This window comes from Salmo trutta, chromosome 20, assembly GCF_901001165.1.
Source record: "Salmo trutta chromosome 20, fSalTru1.1, whole genome shotgun sequence".
Classification (NCBI taxonomy): Eukaryota; Metazoa; Chordata; class Actinopteri; order Salmoniformes; family Salmonidae; genus Salmo; species Salmo trutta.
In genome coordinates this window covers 35,985,059-36,002,329 of record NC_042976.1, presented here as the reverse complement: position 1 = coordinate 36,002,329, position 17,271 = coordinate 35,985,059, and the positions used below count along the sequence as shown (strand labels likewise).

Genomic DNA, 17,271 nt, shown 5'->3' with positions numbered 1-17,271 from the left:
TTTACAAAAATACTTGTCATAAACATTGATACAAAATTAAACTGTCATTCAAAGAATTATAGATGAACATCTCCTTTATGCAAACGCTATGAAAGATTTCAAAAAAGCTTCACGAGGAAAGCACCCTTTGCAATAATCTGAGTACTGAGCTCAGAAAAATACACTAGGCTATACAGATAGCCGCCATCTTGGAGTCATCTAAAATCATACATTGCATTAGAAATATTCCCTTACCTTTGATGATCTTCATCAGAAGGCACTTCCAGGAATCCCAGGTCCACAACAAATGTTGTTTTGTTCGATAAAGTCCATAATTTATGTCCAAACAACTCCTTGTTGTTCGTGCGTCCAGTAAGCTACTCCAAGTGTAGAAAGCGCGCGGACGATGTCGCGACGAAAAGTAAAAAAAGTTGTATTTACGTTCGTTCAAACATGTCAAATGTTGTAAAACATCAATCTTTAGGGCCTTCAGAAGGTGAAGATTCAGTAATATTTCAACCGGACGGTTCCTGTGTCTTGAAAAAGGTTTTGGAACGGGAAGATCCATCCTCATGAACGCGTGCCAAGAAGTGATGTCACCCCCTGCCTCAACAACTTCCCCTCCTTCTCATTCGGTCTCTGTTCATCGTAGACGCTTCAAACAACTTTGTAAAGACTGTCGATATCTAGTGGAAGCCGTAGGAAGTGCAACACCACTAAGCAAGGGGCACCACCAAGTAAGCGGCAACATGAAGACCAAGGAGCTCTCCAAACAGGTCAGGGACAAACTTGTGGAGAAGTACAGATATATCAGAAACCTATCAGAAACTATCAGAAACTTTGAAAATCCCACGGAGCATGGACTGGGAAACTGGTCCGAATTGAAGGAATGATAGATGGCACTAAATACAGGGAAATTCTTGAGGGAAACCTGTTTTAGTCTTCCAGAGATTTGAGACTGAGACGGAGGTTCACCTTCCAGCAGGACAATGAACCTAAGAATACTGCTAATGCAACACTCGAGCGGTTTTAAGGGGAAAGATTTAAATGTCTTGGAATGGCCTAGTCAAAGGCCAGACCTCAATCCAATTGAGAATCTGTGGTATGACTTAAAGATTGCTGTACACCAGCGGAACCCATCCAACTTGAAAGAGCTGGAGCAGTTTTGCCTTGAAGAATGGGCAAAAATCCCAGTGGCTAGATGTGCCAGGCTTATAGACATACCCCAAGAGACTTGCAGCTGTAATTGCTGTAAAAGGTGGCTCTAACAAAGTATTGACTTTGGGCGGGTGAATAGTTATGCATTCTCAAGTTTTTTTTTGGTCTTATTTCTTGTTTGTTTCACAATAAAAAAATATTTTGCATCTTCAAAGTGGTAGGCATGTTGTGTAAATCAAATGATACAAACCCCCAAAAAAGAAATTTTAATTCCAGGTTATAAGGCAACAAATTAGGAAAAATGCCAAGGGGGTGAATACTTTTGCAAGCCACTGTATTATCATATAAAAGTTATTCTTACAATCATGTGAGACAACATTGATCAGATGTTTGTGTAGATAAGAATTCTCACGGTTCATTTCTGTTCTTATTATAATATGAAAGAAGAGTTAAGAATGTGAGATGTGAAATATGGTGATGACAGTGAAAACAGATGTGCGAGTGTCTTCACTTCCCATTTGTCAGCTGACAGAGACCTGTCAATAAGCATACAACTGTTGCGTAAGGTCAAGTTCCCAAAATATATATTTTTTATTGATATTCCTTAAATCACTGTTATCTATTGTGGTGCAGGTTTAATTAAATCATTCATAAGCAGCATTTTAAGTATGTAGGCTTTCTTGGTTAATCAAATCTAATACTGTACAGCTTCATTTTATAGTGCACTGAATTATTTTATATTTTGGCACACCCTGATCTGTTTCACCTGTCTTTGTGCTTGTCTCCACCCCCCTCCAGGTGTCGCCCATCTTCTCCATTATCCCCTGTGTACTTATCCCTGTGTTTTCGGTTTGTCTGTTGCCAGTTGGTCTTGTTTGTCAAGCTTACCAGTGTTTGTCCTGTCAGCTCCTGTCTGTTCCCAGCCTCTCTTTTTGTCGCCTTCCTGGTTTTTGACCCTTGCCTTGCCTGTCCTGACCCTGAACCCGCCCACCTGACCACTCTGCCTGAGCCTGCCTGCTGTCCTGTACCTTTGCCCCTATCTGGATTTCCGACCTCTGCCTGACCTGACCCTGAGCCTGCCTGCCGTCCTGTACCTTTGCCTCTGTTTCTGTAATAAACATTGTTACTTCGACACGGTCTGCATCTGGGTCTTACCTTAGCCTGATACATTTATGCAGTTTGCAGCAGTACTAATTCAATTGTGGGTGAATGCAGCTTTTCTTCAGCATTTGCTCATCCTTTCTTAGTAACATTTATTGAAAAAGTATGGATACAGTTAATCTTAATTATAATAGCATAAATAAACAAGGAGGAAACTTAGACATGAGGGGACAGATTTCTCTCATGTCATAATAATGTTTACATATCTTACATACTCATATGTATATACTGTATTTTATACCATCTATTACACCTTGCTTATGCCGCTCGGCCATCGCTCATCCATATATTTATATGTACAATTTCTCATTCACCCCTTTAGATTTGTGTGTATTAGGTAGTGTAGGGGAATTGTTAGATTACTTGTTAGATATTGTCATGACGTTGGCCTCTTTGAGTACAGGGAGGACAGTTGACAGTTGATCCAGCTACGAACTGGTCCGCTTGGTACAATTTTGTGATACTCAGAAGAGACAATATAGCCATATTACCATAAAACTGTTTATATAATAGCCTCAGCAATGAGACTTGCATCCACATGGTTGTATAAAATGTATTAATAAGGATAAAGCTATTTGTAATACATTGAGATGCTATGTACTGATGTTAATGTGATAGCATTGTATTTCTGTACCAAGCTTAACTCAGTCATCGGCACGCCCCCAGGGACACAGACAGGACCAGGCGTCATTTGACAAGCCTGTTCTATGGTCACTATAAAACCCACCCTGATTTACATTTCTAACAGACCCGGCCTCCACTCCATTGCGAGTTGGCCAATAGGTTTGACCATCCAAGTACTCAACTGAAAGTGAACCATACCACGTGGTTAACTTTTAGACTATTGATACCGACAGAATAAGAACAAGTCTTTGATATTAATTATTAGTCTGCAGCTAAGTAAATTATATCATTGAACGCGAAGACCAACGAAACATCCATTCTATGACAACATTAATGAATGTTGCTTTGAAAGATCCATTCTAACCGAGAGAGAGAGAGAGAGAGAGCGAGAGAGAGAGAGAGAGAGAGAGAGAGAGAGAAAAAACTCTCCAGCAGGACGACACACTGAGCGTAAATATATATTGATTGCAATTGTTCTCAAATGAGTGAGCGTTCATGTGCAAAGGATTAGCATGTCAATTGTTAATATTAATGAACTGTGTACCTCCTCAGCTGAACATTTTATGACCCATTGTTCTACAAGACACCAGCCATGCCTGTTAGCCACTAGGGCACATTACTCTACCAATTCTTTGTGATGATAATTACTGTTTGTATACTTTATGTGAATTACTTAGTTTAGTAAATAAATGATTTTAAGACAATTGATGTATGGATGACTCTTAGTAAAGACTGGGTTCGTGCAGATACAACAATTTACGACGTTTGGAATGAGACTGGACGCGAGGTAAAATACACCATTTAAACCAGAAGATAATCGGCCTATACTATAATAGAATATAATATATAATGTTATAATGTAGGAAAGTTATATTAGGAAAATTATAACTTTGTAATCTGAATATTTTCCTTGGTGCCCCGATCTCCTAGTTAATTACAATTAAACGATTAATCAGTTTAATCGCGTGATAATAATTACAGGGAGTTAATTGATAAACATGTCTTCAGTTTAATGGTACCCCAAAGACACGACAATATTAATGCGCTGTCGGAACTAGAAGCACAAGCATTTTGCTACACTCGCATTAACATCTGCTAACCATGTGTATGTGACCAATAAAATTTGATTTGAGCTTGCAATGCGTCTTCGCTGATGAATGCCCTGATCTCTGGCCAGTCAATTGGTTAAATTACATTCTTTCGTCTATTAATCGCTTCTAACATATCTGAAAATGACGCAATAACCATGAATTTAGCCAACTGTTTGTTTATAATGAGGGATGTCCCACGTTAAACCTGGACACATCAATGGTAGGAATTTGCACTGGCTTCAGCCATGACGGCATGAGAGAGAAATTAAACATCTGCACGTCGCCTGCAGGTGCGAGCGTGTGTTTCACTGTCCAATCCGAGGCTCGAATATGATCTGAGCGCGTGATCTGAGGCTGTTTGGTCTCTTGGGCATCAACTTGGGAAAGCCTCAAGGGAGAGCGGACAGTGCATTATAAACAAAGAGGCCAAGAAATAATTATTTGTATTTTTTTTGTGTTGTGGAGAAAAGTGAGGCAGAGCATCCGATAAACAGTAATTCAACTTTGTCCGGCCTAAATAAAGTAAAAAATAAAAAAGTTACACAATAAAATAACAATAATGAGGCTATATACAGAGGGTACCGGTACCGAGTCAATGTGCGGGGTTACACGTTAGTCAAGGTAATTTGTACATTTGTAGGTAGGGGTAATGTGACTATACGTAGATAATAAACAGGAAGTAGCAGTAGTGTAAAAACAGAGGGGGGTGGGGGGGTGTCATTGCAAATAGTCCGGTTGGCCATGAATTGTTCAGCAGTCTTATGGCTTGGGGTAGATGGTGTTAAGGAGCCTTTTGGATCTAGACTTGGCGCTCCAGTACCGCTTGCCGTGCGGTAGCAGAGTGGGTGAATTGAGTCTTTGACAATTTTTGGGTCTTCCTCTGAAACATAATGTCCCCATGAGTGACAGAACACTGACCAACCCCTACACTCCGAATGTTATGCTTGCTGCCCCAACACCACAGAAAGCACTGAGCTAGGCTGAAAGAAATGCATTTTGGAGCTACCTTACTCAAGAAAGCAAAAAAGAGACCATATTTGCATGCAGCTTTATTATTATTATTATTTAAAAAATTACATTGATTTTAAATGGATATGTGACACGTATTAATGCCAAAATAACATGCTATACAGGTGGGGCTCAAAACAGGTGGGGCTCTACCCTGCTCTAAAACAGTAAAAACAGAAATGCCTTCAGAAAGAGGGAAGCAAATCAGGTGAGAACTTATAATAACCCCAATAATATGTGCCACTGCACCCAGAGTACACCTGGTTGAGGGAACATCAGCTTGCTGAACACATTTGACTCACTGTAGCTGCAGGGGGAATGTGGGTTGCTCTTCACTTGTGATTGATTAAAGAAGAGTTGAGTCATTACATACGGAAACAAAGTGAAAAACATCCTAATAATAGACAGGCATTTGCAGTTTCATTAAACTTCCTTTTTTTTGCTTGCTGGACGCTTGATACGGACAACAACCAGGCACTACTTATTTGATACGATTTTCAAAGCTCACAAGGGATCAACAGTAGATAATATGGTAAGTTTGATTAATTTCAATTTTAGCATTGAAGATGGTTACCAAGACTATGTAGGATGTACTTTTCTCAAATGGCAAAATGTATAATGAATCATGTGACCAAATTACTATTTATAGGGGAAGTAGAATTCAGTCTAACATCTATTGTACTAAATTGTTACCATCACAAATGCTTTTTCTAGGCAACATTATGGTGCATAACTGCTATCCTGAAAATAGTACACAAAGCTATTTGGGCATGGCATTTTGAAAAACAATTTTTTGGGTGGGTACATCTTCCCGTTCTAATTCAACTAATATGGTAGCTTAATGACTTTCATTTCTACTATTATGATAACATTGTACCACCAGTAGGAGTAGTAACACCAATGGTAACAGCAATGAGCATTTTTTGGTAAATAAGGATTTTCTGAAATGAAGGCCACAAATGCTCAAATCTAAGGTCATCAATATTTTAAAATAATTTATTAAAGTGATATGATTATCAGATTTTGCTCACAATGTTATGTGCCTTCATTTAAATTGACTAACACCAATTGACACTTTGGATTTAGATGCACCAAATTATTAATTTGGCAAAAAATGCACATGTTTATATGGCCTTAAATCTGCAGATTTAATCTGCAGCCATTTCCAAAGCCTCCAACATTGTCTCCCACTACCACAAGTGAACATTTGCACAATATCTCCTTGAAGGGGAGAATCGTCTGCAACCAGCCACTCTCACAAGATGGAACTCTCAACTGAAAAATCATTAGCACATTTTTCAACGCGGATGAAGAACAGCTTGGCACACTGCCTGTCACCAAGCTTTCCATGCACATGAAGTATGTCCTCACTGATGCTGTGGACATTCTAACCCCGTTAGATATTTTACCTTTATTTAGCTAGGCAAGTTAATAACAAATTCTTATTTTACAATGACGGCCTACCCCGGCCAAACCCTCCCTTAACCTGGATGACTCTGGGCCAATTGTGCGCCGCCCTATTGGACTCCTTATCACAGCCAGTTGTGATACAGGCCGGGATCGAACCAGGGTCTGTAGTGGTGCCTCTAGCACTGAGATACAGTGCCTTAGACCAATGCGCCACTCCTTTAAAAGGTTGCCACAGATTGTGTGCAAGGATCATCGTCACACTCAGCTACATCCTTCCATGCATCAGAGGAATGACTAAACATCTAATCCACTGGTTCTCAACCTGCTCCTGGGGACCCAAAGGGGTACACATTTTTGTTTTGCCCTAGCACTACACAGCTGATTCAACTGATCAACTCATCAAAAGGCTTTGATGATTTGAATCAGCGGTGTAATGCTAAGACAAAAACAAAAATGTGCACCTCTTTAGGTCCCCAGGACCAGGATTGAGAACCACTGACTAACCAATTGCTCCACAATGGAAAACTTGTCAAAAACCTGAAACAAGCAGTTGACAAGCGCCTGACTGTTTACGAGCAGAAGAAACCATACCAGATTGCCTTAGTCTTAGATACACACTTTAACTGGCATTGTGCAATGCCACTGAGAAGCCTACCTTTACTTCAGACATCAATAGTCTTACCACAAAGTTCACCAGCACTACACAAGATGTCCCACACGGTTAGCCACCACCTCCAGCAAAGAAAAGTCGATTGGACACGCTCTTTGGTTTCATGGAACAACCAAGCACGGCAGCATGTACTCCAAATCTCATCACCCCATATCTTCCACCAACTACTGATCCTCTGAAATTCTGGAATACACAAAGTCAAACATACCCAACACTGAGCAGAATTGCTGTTGATTACCTACATATCTATCCCAGCATCCTCTGCAGCTGTGGAGTTGCGTTTCAGCATTGGAGGGCATATCTTCAGACCAGATCACTGTCCAACTCGCTTTCTGAAACCCTGATGTTTTTTTAAATGTAACATGGCATCTTGTCCTCTTTCATAAAACACCAATGTAATTTATGGGCTGCATATTGTGATTAAAAAATTAAATACGACTTATACATATTAAGTTGTTTGTTATTTCAAATGTGTACGTTTAATGATATGTATTTTAATAAATTATATATACATACCAATACCTTCCAAATTGTATTTTCAAATACATTTCAAAATTCAAGTACTTTTTTTAAATAGAGGTTATCTAAATAGTTTTTTTGAAATGTATTGAAAAGTTATTGAAATACCTGAAATTGTTTTTTTTAACCCATTTCTGAATCATAATCATAAAAAAGTATTTTAATAGCTTTCTTGGTTTTATTGATCTATACAATATATGAAATACTTTTGTTCACCGTCTAGCATTAAAAAACAATAGATAGATATCTCTAAATCCCTAAAACATGTCACTACACCTCTACACATCACCAGTGGGACAAGCCAATTTTCTAGCCCCCAGTAGTTTCTACAATGCATTCACATATATCTGTTGCAATAGAAAGGACTTACAATAGAATGACCCTATTGCAATAGAGTGGCCATAAAATGTGTGAGTGTAGGTCTACTCCACACAAATGGTTAAAGTCAATAAGCAAGTAATCATTATATTTCCATACTCACACGTTTGTACTGTTTGCTTACAGGATGCTACCACCTGCTGGTTACAGTTGGCTTCCTTGTTCCTATGTCACCTCCTGGTACCTACCTCATGTCATTTGATGTCACGGCAGTTTCCATGTGACGTTACGGTCAATACTACCAATACCACGAATGACATCATCTTTAATTGTGAGGAGCGTCGACTGAAAAATGTACCTGTTGGCATCACCAGGGATGTGACCGTGCTGGACCTATCAGAAAACAACATCAGAAATGTATCTCTTGGTGCATTTTCTAATCTGGAGAACCTGACCCTTCTCAATCTCAACTGTGTCAACAAAGAAGGTGACACACACATAGCTGAAGGTGCCTTCAAAAATCTGACAAACCTACAGGACCTAAGGCTTAATGGCAATGGCCTCGTCAAAATTCCTCAAAATCTCCCACTCATTCTGGATAAACTCATGCTGGACAATAACAAGATCAATTTCTCGAATATGAGCAACCTTGTCGGTATACAACATGTGAAGGAGCTGTACTTATCCAAAAATTGCTATTACTGGAATCCCTGTGAGACTGACTTTACTATTGGAAATGGCACCTTCTCAGTATTGACTAACTTGAAGGTTTTGATGTTGGCCTATAATAATTTAACTCATGTTCCAAAAGGACTGCCAAACTCTATACAAGAATTACACCTTGATTCGAACAAGATACAGCAAATTGCTGAGGATGATTTCCTTGGACTGACCCATCTAACAATCCTGGAATTACAGGGAAACTGTCCACGGTGCTCCAATGCTCCATATCCTTGTGTTCCCTGTCCTAATGATTCTCTGGATATTCATCCTCATGCATTTCATGGTCTTACACAGTTACAGACACTGCACCTAGCAGGCAACTCACTTCGTTTCATAAATAACTCCTGGTTTGAGAGCTTGAACAATCTTACACATCTGTTCCTGTCTTATAATTACTTAACAAATACTATCACCAATGGAACCTTTTTTAGCTATCTACCAAAGCTAGAAAAGATTGATTTGTCATTTAATTATGATTTGCTTGCCTACCCTGAAACCCTACAGCTTTCAAAAAACTTTTCACAATTGGTGTCTCTTACAACATTACATATAATGGGTTTTGTTTTCAGGGAAATTCATTTAGAAACACTCAGACCGCTTTATGAACTCAAACATCTTTCAGTGTTGAACATCGGAACTAACTTTATTGTTCGATCTGATTCCCACATATTCAACAAATTCTCAAACTCAAGTCTCAAAGTCATATATCTTGCGGAAAACAGGCTTTATCCAATTTCAGTAAATGAGTCCCCAGGTTGTGGCACAGGCAGCAACTTAAAGTCGGTGTTGTACACGTCACCACTGACTGGATATTATTCCAATTCAAGGGACTTTTCTTACGGAATAAATCACAACCTTGTGAAGCCAGAATGCTTTATCTCTGGTCGAGTGCTGGTCCTTAGTTCAAATAATCTATTTTTCATTTCTCCAAAGCAATTTGAGGGTTATGGTGACATTGCATGTCTAAACTTATCAAGAAATGGATTTTCAGCAGCATTGAACGGGACAGAGTTCACCTCATTACCAGACCTAAAATATCTCGACCTGTCCTTTAACAAGATTGACCTGGCCTATGACAACGCCTTCAAGGAATTAAAGAAACTCGAAATACTAGACCTAAGCTACAACAGCCACTATTTTGAAGTGTCTGGTGTGACACATAATTTAAATTTTTTGAAAAATCTACCAACTTTGAAAGTATTGAATATGTCACACAATAACATTTTTACATTAACCACTAAGCAGATGACAAGCACATCTTTAAAAGAGCTTCAATTTCAACACAATTTGTTGGCCACATTATGGAAAGAGGGGGATGACTCATACAACAGCCTTTTTAAAATGCTGACGAATTTGACCTATCTGGATATTTCATTTAACAGCATTGAGAAGATCCCATCAAAAGTCTATGAAAACATGCCATATACCCTTCAAAAACTATGTATTAGTCATAATTCACTCGGTCATTTTGATTGGGATAAACTGGCAGGTTTTCAACAACTGAGTCTCCTGGATCTAAGCTACAATTCTTTATTTCATGTGTCAGCAAATCTCTCAAACTTCACAGATACACTTCAGATTCTTGACTTAAGCCACAATCAGATTTTTCAACTCTCTCGTGAATTTCTTTGGGGTGCTCAAAGCCTTCAGATACTTGACCTCAGCTACAACCAACTGACTAACATCAACGAGTCCACCTTCCTATCGGGCCCTGAAAATTACATGAAAACCTTGTCCTTGCAAGGTAATCCATTCCAGTGTACCTGTGATTTACTAGATTTCATCCAGTGGATAGACGACAACAAAAACGTGGAGATCCCCAGACTGGCCAGTGAGGTGACCTGCAACATGCCAGCCGAAATGAGAGGCCAACCAATGATACTGTTTCACATTGCAGAATGCATCAACGATGACACAGCCTTCCTGATTTACTCCCTCTCCACTTCCTTGATCATGTTCACTGTGGTCATTACTATGGCAGCGCATGTGTTTTATTGGGATGCCTCCTATATTCTATACTATCTGAGGGCAAAGCTGAAGGGCTACCATTCGTTGAGGTCAACAACAACTGACAATCTCTATGATGCCTTTGTTACCTACGACACCAGAGACCCATTGGTGTCAGACTGGGTACTGAACCAACTGCGGGTGCAGCTGGAAGAGAGGGGGGAGAGACACCTGCCTCTCTGTCTGGAGGAACGAGACTGGGCCCCCGGGGTCCCCCTGATAGACAATCTCTTCCAGAGCATTCGACAGAGCCGCAAGACTGTCTTTGTGCTGACCAAGGCTTACATCAGGACTGGGAACTTCCGGATGGCTGTGTACCTGGCCCACCAGAGGTTGCTGGATGAGAACATAGATGTGATTGTGTTGGTTCTCCTGGAACCTGTGCTGCAGCACTCTCACTTCCTCCTTCTGCGGCGGCGTCTGTGTGGGAGGAGTGTTCTAGAGTGGCCCCAGACTCCAGCCGCTGAGACCTGGTTCTGGCAGCACCTAAGGAACGCTGTCAGGTTAGACAACCAGGTGATGTACAGCAAGATCTACTCCAGGTACTTCACCAGCAAGTAGAGCACAGTCCAGACCAGAGACTCAAGAGGAAAGAATCTTTCTCACACAAATAGACTGAGCAGTTACAAACACAAACTGCGATACCTTTTACAAGCTCTGACTCTGACTATATCAGTTTTTCTAACTCTGCACTGAATAATATGGATGATACTGTACATCTCAAATCAACAATATGTATATCAATGTGCTATTCATTGTTCTAACACTATGGCCACCAGTAACTGTGCATTATGGTTGTGGTTCAGTTTTTCAATGTTATGCTGTCTATGGGTAGTAGATAGTTCTATTCCTATTTGTTTTTGTCAATGCATTCAAACTGCATGCCATTTGTAAGTAGATATCTGATTTTAAAAAGGATGACTTGGTGCAGTCAGTCTATGGGCATCCGTCTTTATATGATAACAGGAAGTGAACTAGTCTTAAGTTCCTGTTTCTTTAGGCTCAGATGAGGATGTGAATCTGAAGCCATGGTGCTAGCCTGTCAGTGGCACTTCTTTCTTTCTTTATTTTTACTTAGAAAACTATAGGCTACAGTGATTAAATTGAACCGGTATTGTTACAACACACTATTTTATTATATTAATCAAAACATTGTTTAGGGAATCTCTTGTAAATGTGTACTATACATTGAACTACAGAGTCACAGCATCAAGGTCCCTTATGATAATTGAAAATGCATTATCTAAATGTAATCAATGACATAGGGATCTGTAGCATATTACAGTTGCATAGCCTCCAAACAAGTAGGCCTATGTTTCTAGTGCAAACCAATAAAGCCAGTGTTACCACCTGATGTAATACTATGTAAATCCACAGGATGTCATCATTGAGACAATCAGGAAGAGTTACTTATGCGGTGACAGTGGACTGTTTTGTGTTGGCAGCGCAATGCTCTAATATCAAATCAGATAAAATTCAAGGTCCAATACGTTAAACAAATAAAACCATAACTATTATTTATGCTCTCTCGCTTGTAAATATTGCTGTAATATATATATATATTCCAACCAAGATAAGCTCAAGAGTGAAGGAACGTGACGTCATGTTCAACATTTGCATATTGCGGACTATAATAGACCTTGCTTGATTTACTCGCCTTCACTCGTTCTCTGCGCGATCAGGATTGAGACACACCAGTAGCCAGTACAACTCCGGTGAGTGCACAAACACATTATCTCTTGTCATAAACTCTGCATAGCCGGTTTTTCTAAGTGACTTTACAGCGCAACAATATGTTGGTTAAGCTAGGCTACAAATGGTCGAATCGCAGCAATAAGGTGTAAATCCTAATACATTAGAGGATGCTCACTTAAAATGTATATGTTGAAAGCCCTATTCAATGGCATGTAATTGTATCTTGTATACATTTTAAATGGTTAACCCAGTCTCAAGCAAGATGCTGAACCGACTCACACTCGGCGGTGATTGGGAGTCCCATAGGGCGGCGCACAATTGGCCCAGCGTCCTCCGGGTTTGGCCGGGGAAGGCCGAGGCCGTCATTGTAAATAAAATAAAAAATCATATCTGACTTGCCTAGTTAAATTAAATGTAGTTGGAATTTAGGCTTATGTCGATTTGTAGCGTGGATGGACTGTAGACTTGGTTAATGTTGCATAAAATATTATCATGGGTTTTTGGGTGTGTGACAATGCCAATATGACAAAGCAAAGTTCCAAAGGTTTGTCTGAAAGGTCGACGCCACTTGCTTCATACTGTCTCTTGAGATTCTGCGAAGCAGGGCGGTGGTTCTTCCGCCTGCCTGCAGACGGCTTGCACAGAATGTCAGTTACTTTCCCTAGTCATAGCGCTGATAATGAGAACACGTGCTCGTGGAGTAAACGCCCTAATGAAATTTGCCTTGCTTTTATATAAAAGCAATAATGGATTTGTTGTAATTGTCGGATGCTTGCCCTGACATTTCATCACCCATGTGCTGTAGATCAATGAGAAACTGTCTGCCTTTAGAAGGGGTTGTTTAGATTATGTGGGCAGTTTAAGAGTCGTATTTGAGGGAAGCAATGCAAAAAGGTTTTATAAAGGCCTGGTGTCATATTTGCAAATGTATCTAATATCTGGACTAAATTATCTTGCTGCCTTCTCATTAACATTGAAAACAAATTGTTTCATCTCTTACCAGATCCTCTGCAAACATGTCTGACAAGCCAGATCTCGCTGAAGTCTCTAACTTCGACAAGACCAAGTTGAAGAAGACCGAGACGCAAGAGAAAAACCCCTTGCCCACCAAAGAAAGTAAGATTGGTTCTAGGTTTATTTTACTTAATAGCACACATCACTTGTGAAATTGGTGTTTACCTTACTAACAAATTGACCATTTAAACACTTCAGCATACAAATGGACACTAAAACAAATGTTCCCTTCATTGCAGCCATCGAACAGGAGAAGCAAGCAACAGCATGAAGCCCAAGCCTCTGCTATGCACTGTACATTCCACAAGCATTGCCTTTTTCACCTCTTAGCTGTGTAACCCAAAACCTAAGTTGCATTGTGATTGGACAAAAGCAATGACTGTACAGCCCCTCCCTAGAACTCTTTTTTTTTTTTTTTGTAATTTTTTTTTTTTACATCAAGTCTGAAAACAACTACTGACTGGCACACTTTTGACTAGGAGGATGTGTTGCGTGTCTCTACTCACTTCCAGCACTGTCACCTGTCCCTGCTGTGTCCCCTGCTTCCAGCCACTTGTGGTTGTGAAGGGAAGAGCAAGGGTGTGATTGGTCTGCCCAACCCGGGGACCCACACTTCTGATGTGTAATTCAGCTTCTGGCAACCTGAAATGCTTTCAAATAAAGCAGTGTTTTGTTTTTCTTGTTCAAATTGTTTTGTATAAATTCAATTATTGGAATGCAGAAGTTTGTTTTGATATGCAAATAAAGATATAACTCTTTCTTTTGGGTGACAGTAGGTTATTTTCATAGATCTTGACTATGTTTAAACTAGTTTCAGTGATCACCTTGCCTGTTTAAACTAGTTTCAGTGATCACCTTGCCTCTTAATGTATTTTGTGCATCTGATGTAAAGTATAACTCCGCACATTAGGCAAGGGGTGTGTGTGTGTATATACAAATAAATTTCTCATTGCATCAAAAGCCTGAGCAATCACAACCGCCAGAATCCAAGCAATGTTTTACTGAGCTGCTGTGGATTGACGGGTGGCCTTTAGAGCACTAAGTGGATGAGCAGACATTGCCTCTGTCTACAGTCTGTGCTGGCACAGTGCATCTGCCAACTGACCTAGAAAAACACCTGTGGCAATCTTTACTGCAAATGGCTTAACGGTCTACCTGCCTAAGCAAAACGATGCACCCTTTGGCATTGGTCTGGACTGGAGGCAGAGAAGGACTCACTTCTGGTGTACTCCATCCTTTACTGTTGGGCCGGAATTGTTAATTGTTTTGTTGTACTAGGTCTTTGAGGGACAGGACCCTGTATGAATACTAGTACCTTGGAAATATCAGCGTTTAAGCAACACATTCTCACTATTGAGATTTTTTTTTTGGCATCAATTGCTTGGACACTAAGATACAGGGGTTACTGGTTATTTAAATCATCCACAATCCTAACTATTTGAAGGTTTATGGTCTGTCGGGATACGTGGATTGCGGTTAAACTGATTAGTCTCCATGACATTCATTCCATTGACTGGGTCTTGCGCTGCAGCCTGGTGTCCCCATTCCTCCAGGACACAATGACCTCATGTACCAGATCAATGAGGTCAAATCACATTTAATATAGGATACTTTCTGATATTACACCCCATGGGAGATTAAATGTACTGTACTAAAGTGTAAACATGCACAGCAAACTGTAGACCCATATCTGCATTTATGACTTCTGACATATCAACTCAGGCACATTACAAGCTGTTGTAATGTCCTTTAAGAGACTAACCTCAAGCAAATCTCATTAAACCACCCCCACCATGACTCAGGCCAGACATACACGTCCTGCTCTGACCCGGGCGTATGGTGGAGTCCATATCCTCTTTGGATAAGTCAGGAGCATCCTGAGCCCCCCACCCCCACAGCACTGTGGCACAGCATAACACATCACAGTAAAACCCAACACAGATTGGCCTAGCCCAGGGAAACTATAGCTTCTAGCCCAGCAAATCTTAGTCAAGTTCAGCCCAGTCCAGTGTAGAGTCCATCCCAGATCAGCCTGGTACAGCCCTGCACAGGACGTCTTCCTCTCAGCTGCACCAGGCCATTGTTCACTCAGTCCAGAATAACAGGAGCAGGAACCCCCTCCAGCTGTGACGCAGCTATTTCAGAGAGCCAGCTGACGTAGGCACATTGAAAGAGTCCTACTCCCCAACTAAACTCAGCAAAAAAAGAAACGTTCTCTCACTGTTAACTGCATTTATTTTCAGCAAACTTAACGTGTAAATATTTGTATGACCATAAGATTCAACAACTGAACAAACTGAACAAGTTCCACAGACATGTGACTAACAGAAATTGAATAATGTGTCCCTGAACAAAGGGGGGTCAAAATCAAAAGTAACAATCAGTATCTGGTGTGGCCACCAGCTGCATTAAGTACTGCAGTTCATCTCCTCATGGGCTGCACCAGATTTGCCAGTTCTTGCTGTGAGATGTTACCCCACTCTTCCACCAAGGCACCTGCAAGTTCCCGGACATTTCTGTGGGGAATGCTCAATGGGATCCATGTTAGCAAGATAAGAGAATGCATCCATCCACTTGACAGGTGTGGCATATCAAGAAGCTGATTGAACAGCCTGATCATTACACAGGTGCACCTTGTGCTGGGGGCGATAAAACACCACTTTAAAAGATGCACTTTTGTCACACAACACAACGCCACGGATGTCTCAAGTTGATGCAGCATGCAATTGGCATGCTGACTGCAGGAATGTCCACCACAGCTGTTGCCATGAAATTGAATGTTAATCGCTCTACCTTGAATTTGGCAGTACATCCAACTGGCCTCAGAAGTGCAGATCATGTGTAACCACGCTAGCCCAGGACCTCCACATCCAACTTCTTCACCTGCGGAATCATCTGAGGTCAACCACCCGGACAGCTGATGAAACTGTGGGTTTGCACAACTGAAGAATTTCAGCACAAACTGTCAGAAATAGTCTCAGGGAAGCTCATCTGCATGCTCGTTGTCCGCGTCATAACTGACTTCAGTGGGCAAATGCTCGACTTCGATGGCCTTTGGCACGGTGGAGAAGTCTGCTCTTCACGGATAAATCCCGGTTTTAACTGTACCGGGCAGATAGTAGACGTTTGGGCGAGAAGTTTACTGATGTCAACGTTGTGAACAGCGTGCCCCATGGTGGCAGTGGGGTTATGGTATGGGCAGGCATAAACTATGGACAACGAATACAATTACATTTTATTAATGGCAATTTGAATGCACAGTGATGAGATCCTGAGGCTCATTGTCGTGCCATTTGTCCGCCACCATCACCTCATGTTTCAGCATGATAACGCACAGCCCCATGTCGCAAGGATCTGTACACAATTCCTGGAAGCTGAAAATGTCCCAGTTATTCCATGGCGTGCATACTCACCAGACATGTCACCCATTGAGAATGTTTGGAATGCTCTGGGTTGATGTGTACGGCAGTGTTCCAGTTCCCGCCAATATCCAGCAACTTCACACCGCCATTAAAGAGGAGTGAGACAACCTTCCACAGGCCACAATCAACAGCCGGATCAACTCTGCGAAGGAGATCTGTCGCGCGGCATGAGGCAAATAGTGGTCACACCAGATATTGACTGGTTTTCTGATACAAGCCCCTACCTTTTTTTAAGCTATCTGTGACCGACAGATGCATATCTGTATTCCCAGTCATGTGAAATCCATAGATTAGGGCCTAATGAATAATTTCAGTTGACTGATTTCCTTATATGAACTGTACTTCAGTAAAATCTTTGAGATTGCTACATTGCATTTTTATATTTTTGTTCCGTATGGTAGCGACAATCTTGGTGGAGTAGTGAAGTACATGTAGTTTAACTACCTTTTTCAGTAGCTTGTTGGTAGTTGAA

General features: G+C 40.8%; 1 protein-coding gene across 1 annotated transcript; it reads left to right on the top strand.

Moving 5' to 3' along the window:
• Positions 1-5,448: 5,448 nt before the first annotated feature.
• tlr8a (toll-like receptor 8a) lies at positions 5,449-14,137 on the top strand. Its single transcript, XM_029703085.1, has 4 exons — positions 5,449-5,553; positions 8,125-12,383; positions 13,367-13,479; positions 13,617-14,137. Exons 1-2 carry the CDS (start codon positions 5,551-5,553, stop codon positions 11,227-11,229), a joined length of 3,108 nt encoding a protein of 1,035 aa, XP_029558945.1. The 5' UTR covers positions 5,449-5,550; the 3' UTR covers positions 11,230-12,383; positions 13,367-13,479; positions 13,617-14,137.
• Positions 14,138-17,271: the final 3,134 nt, after the last annotated feature.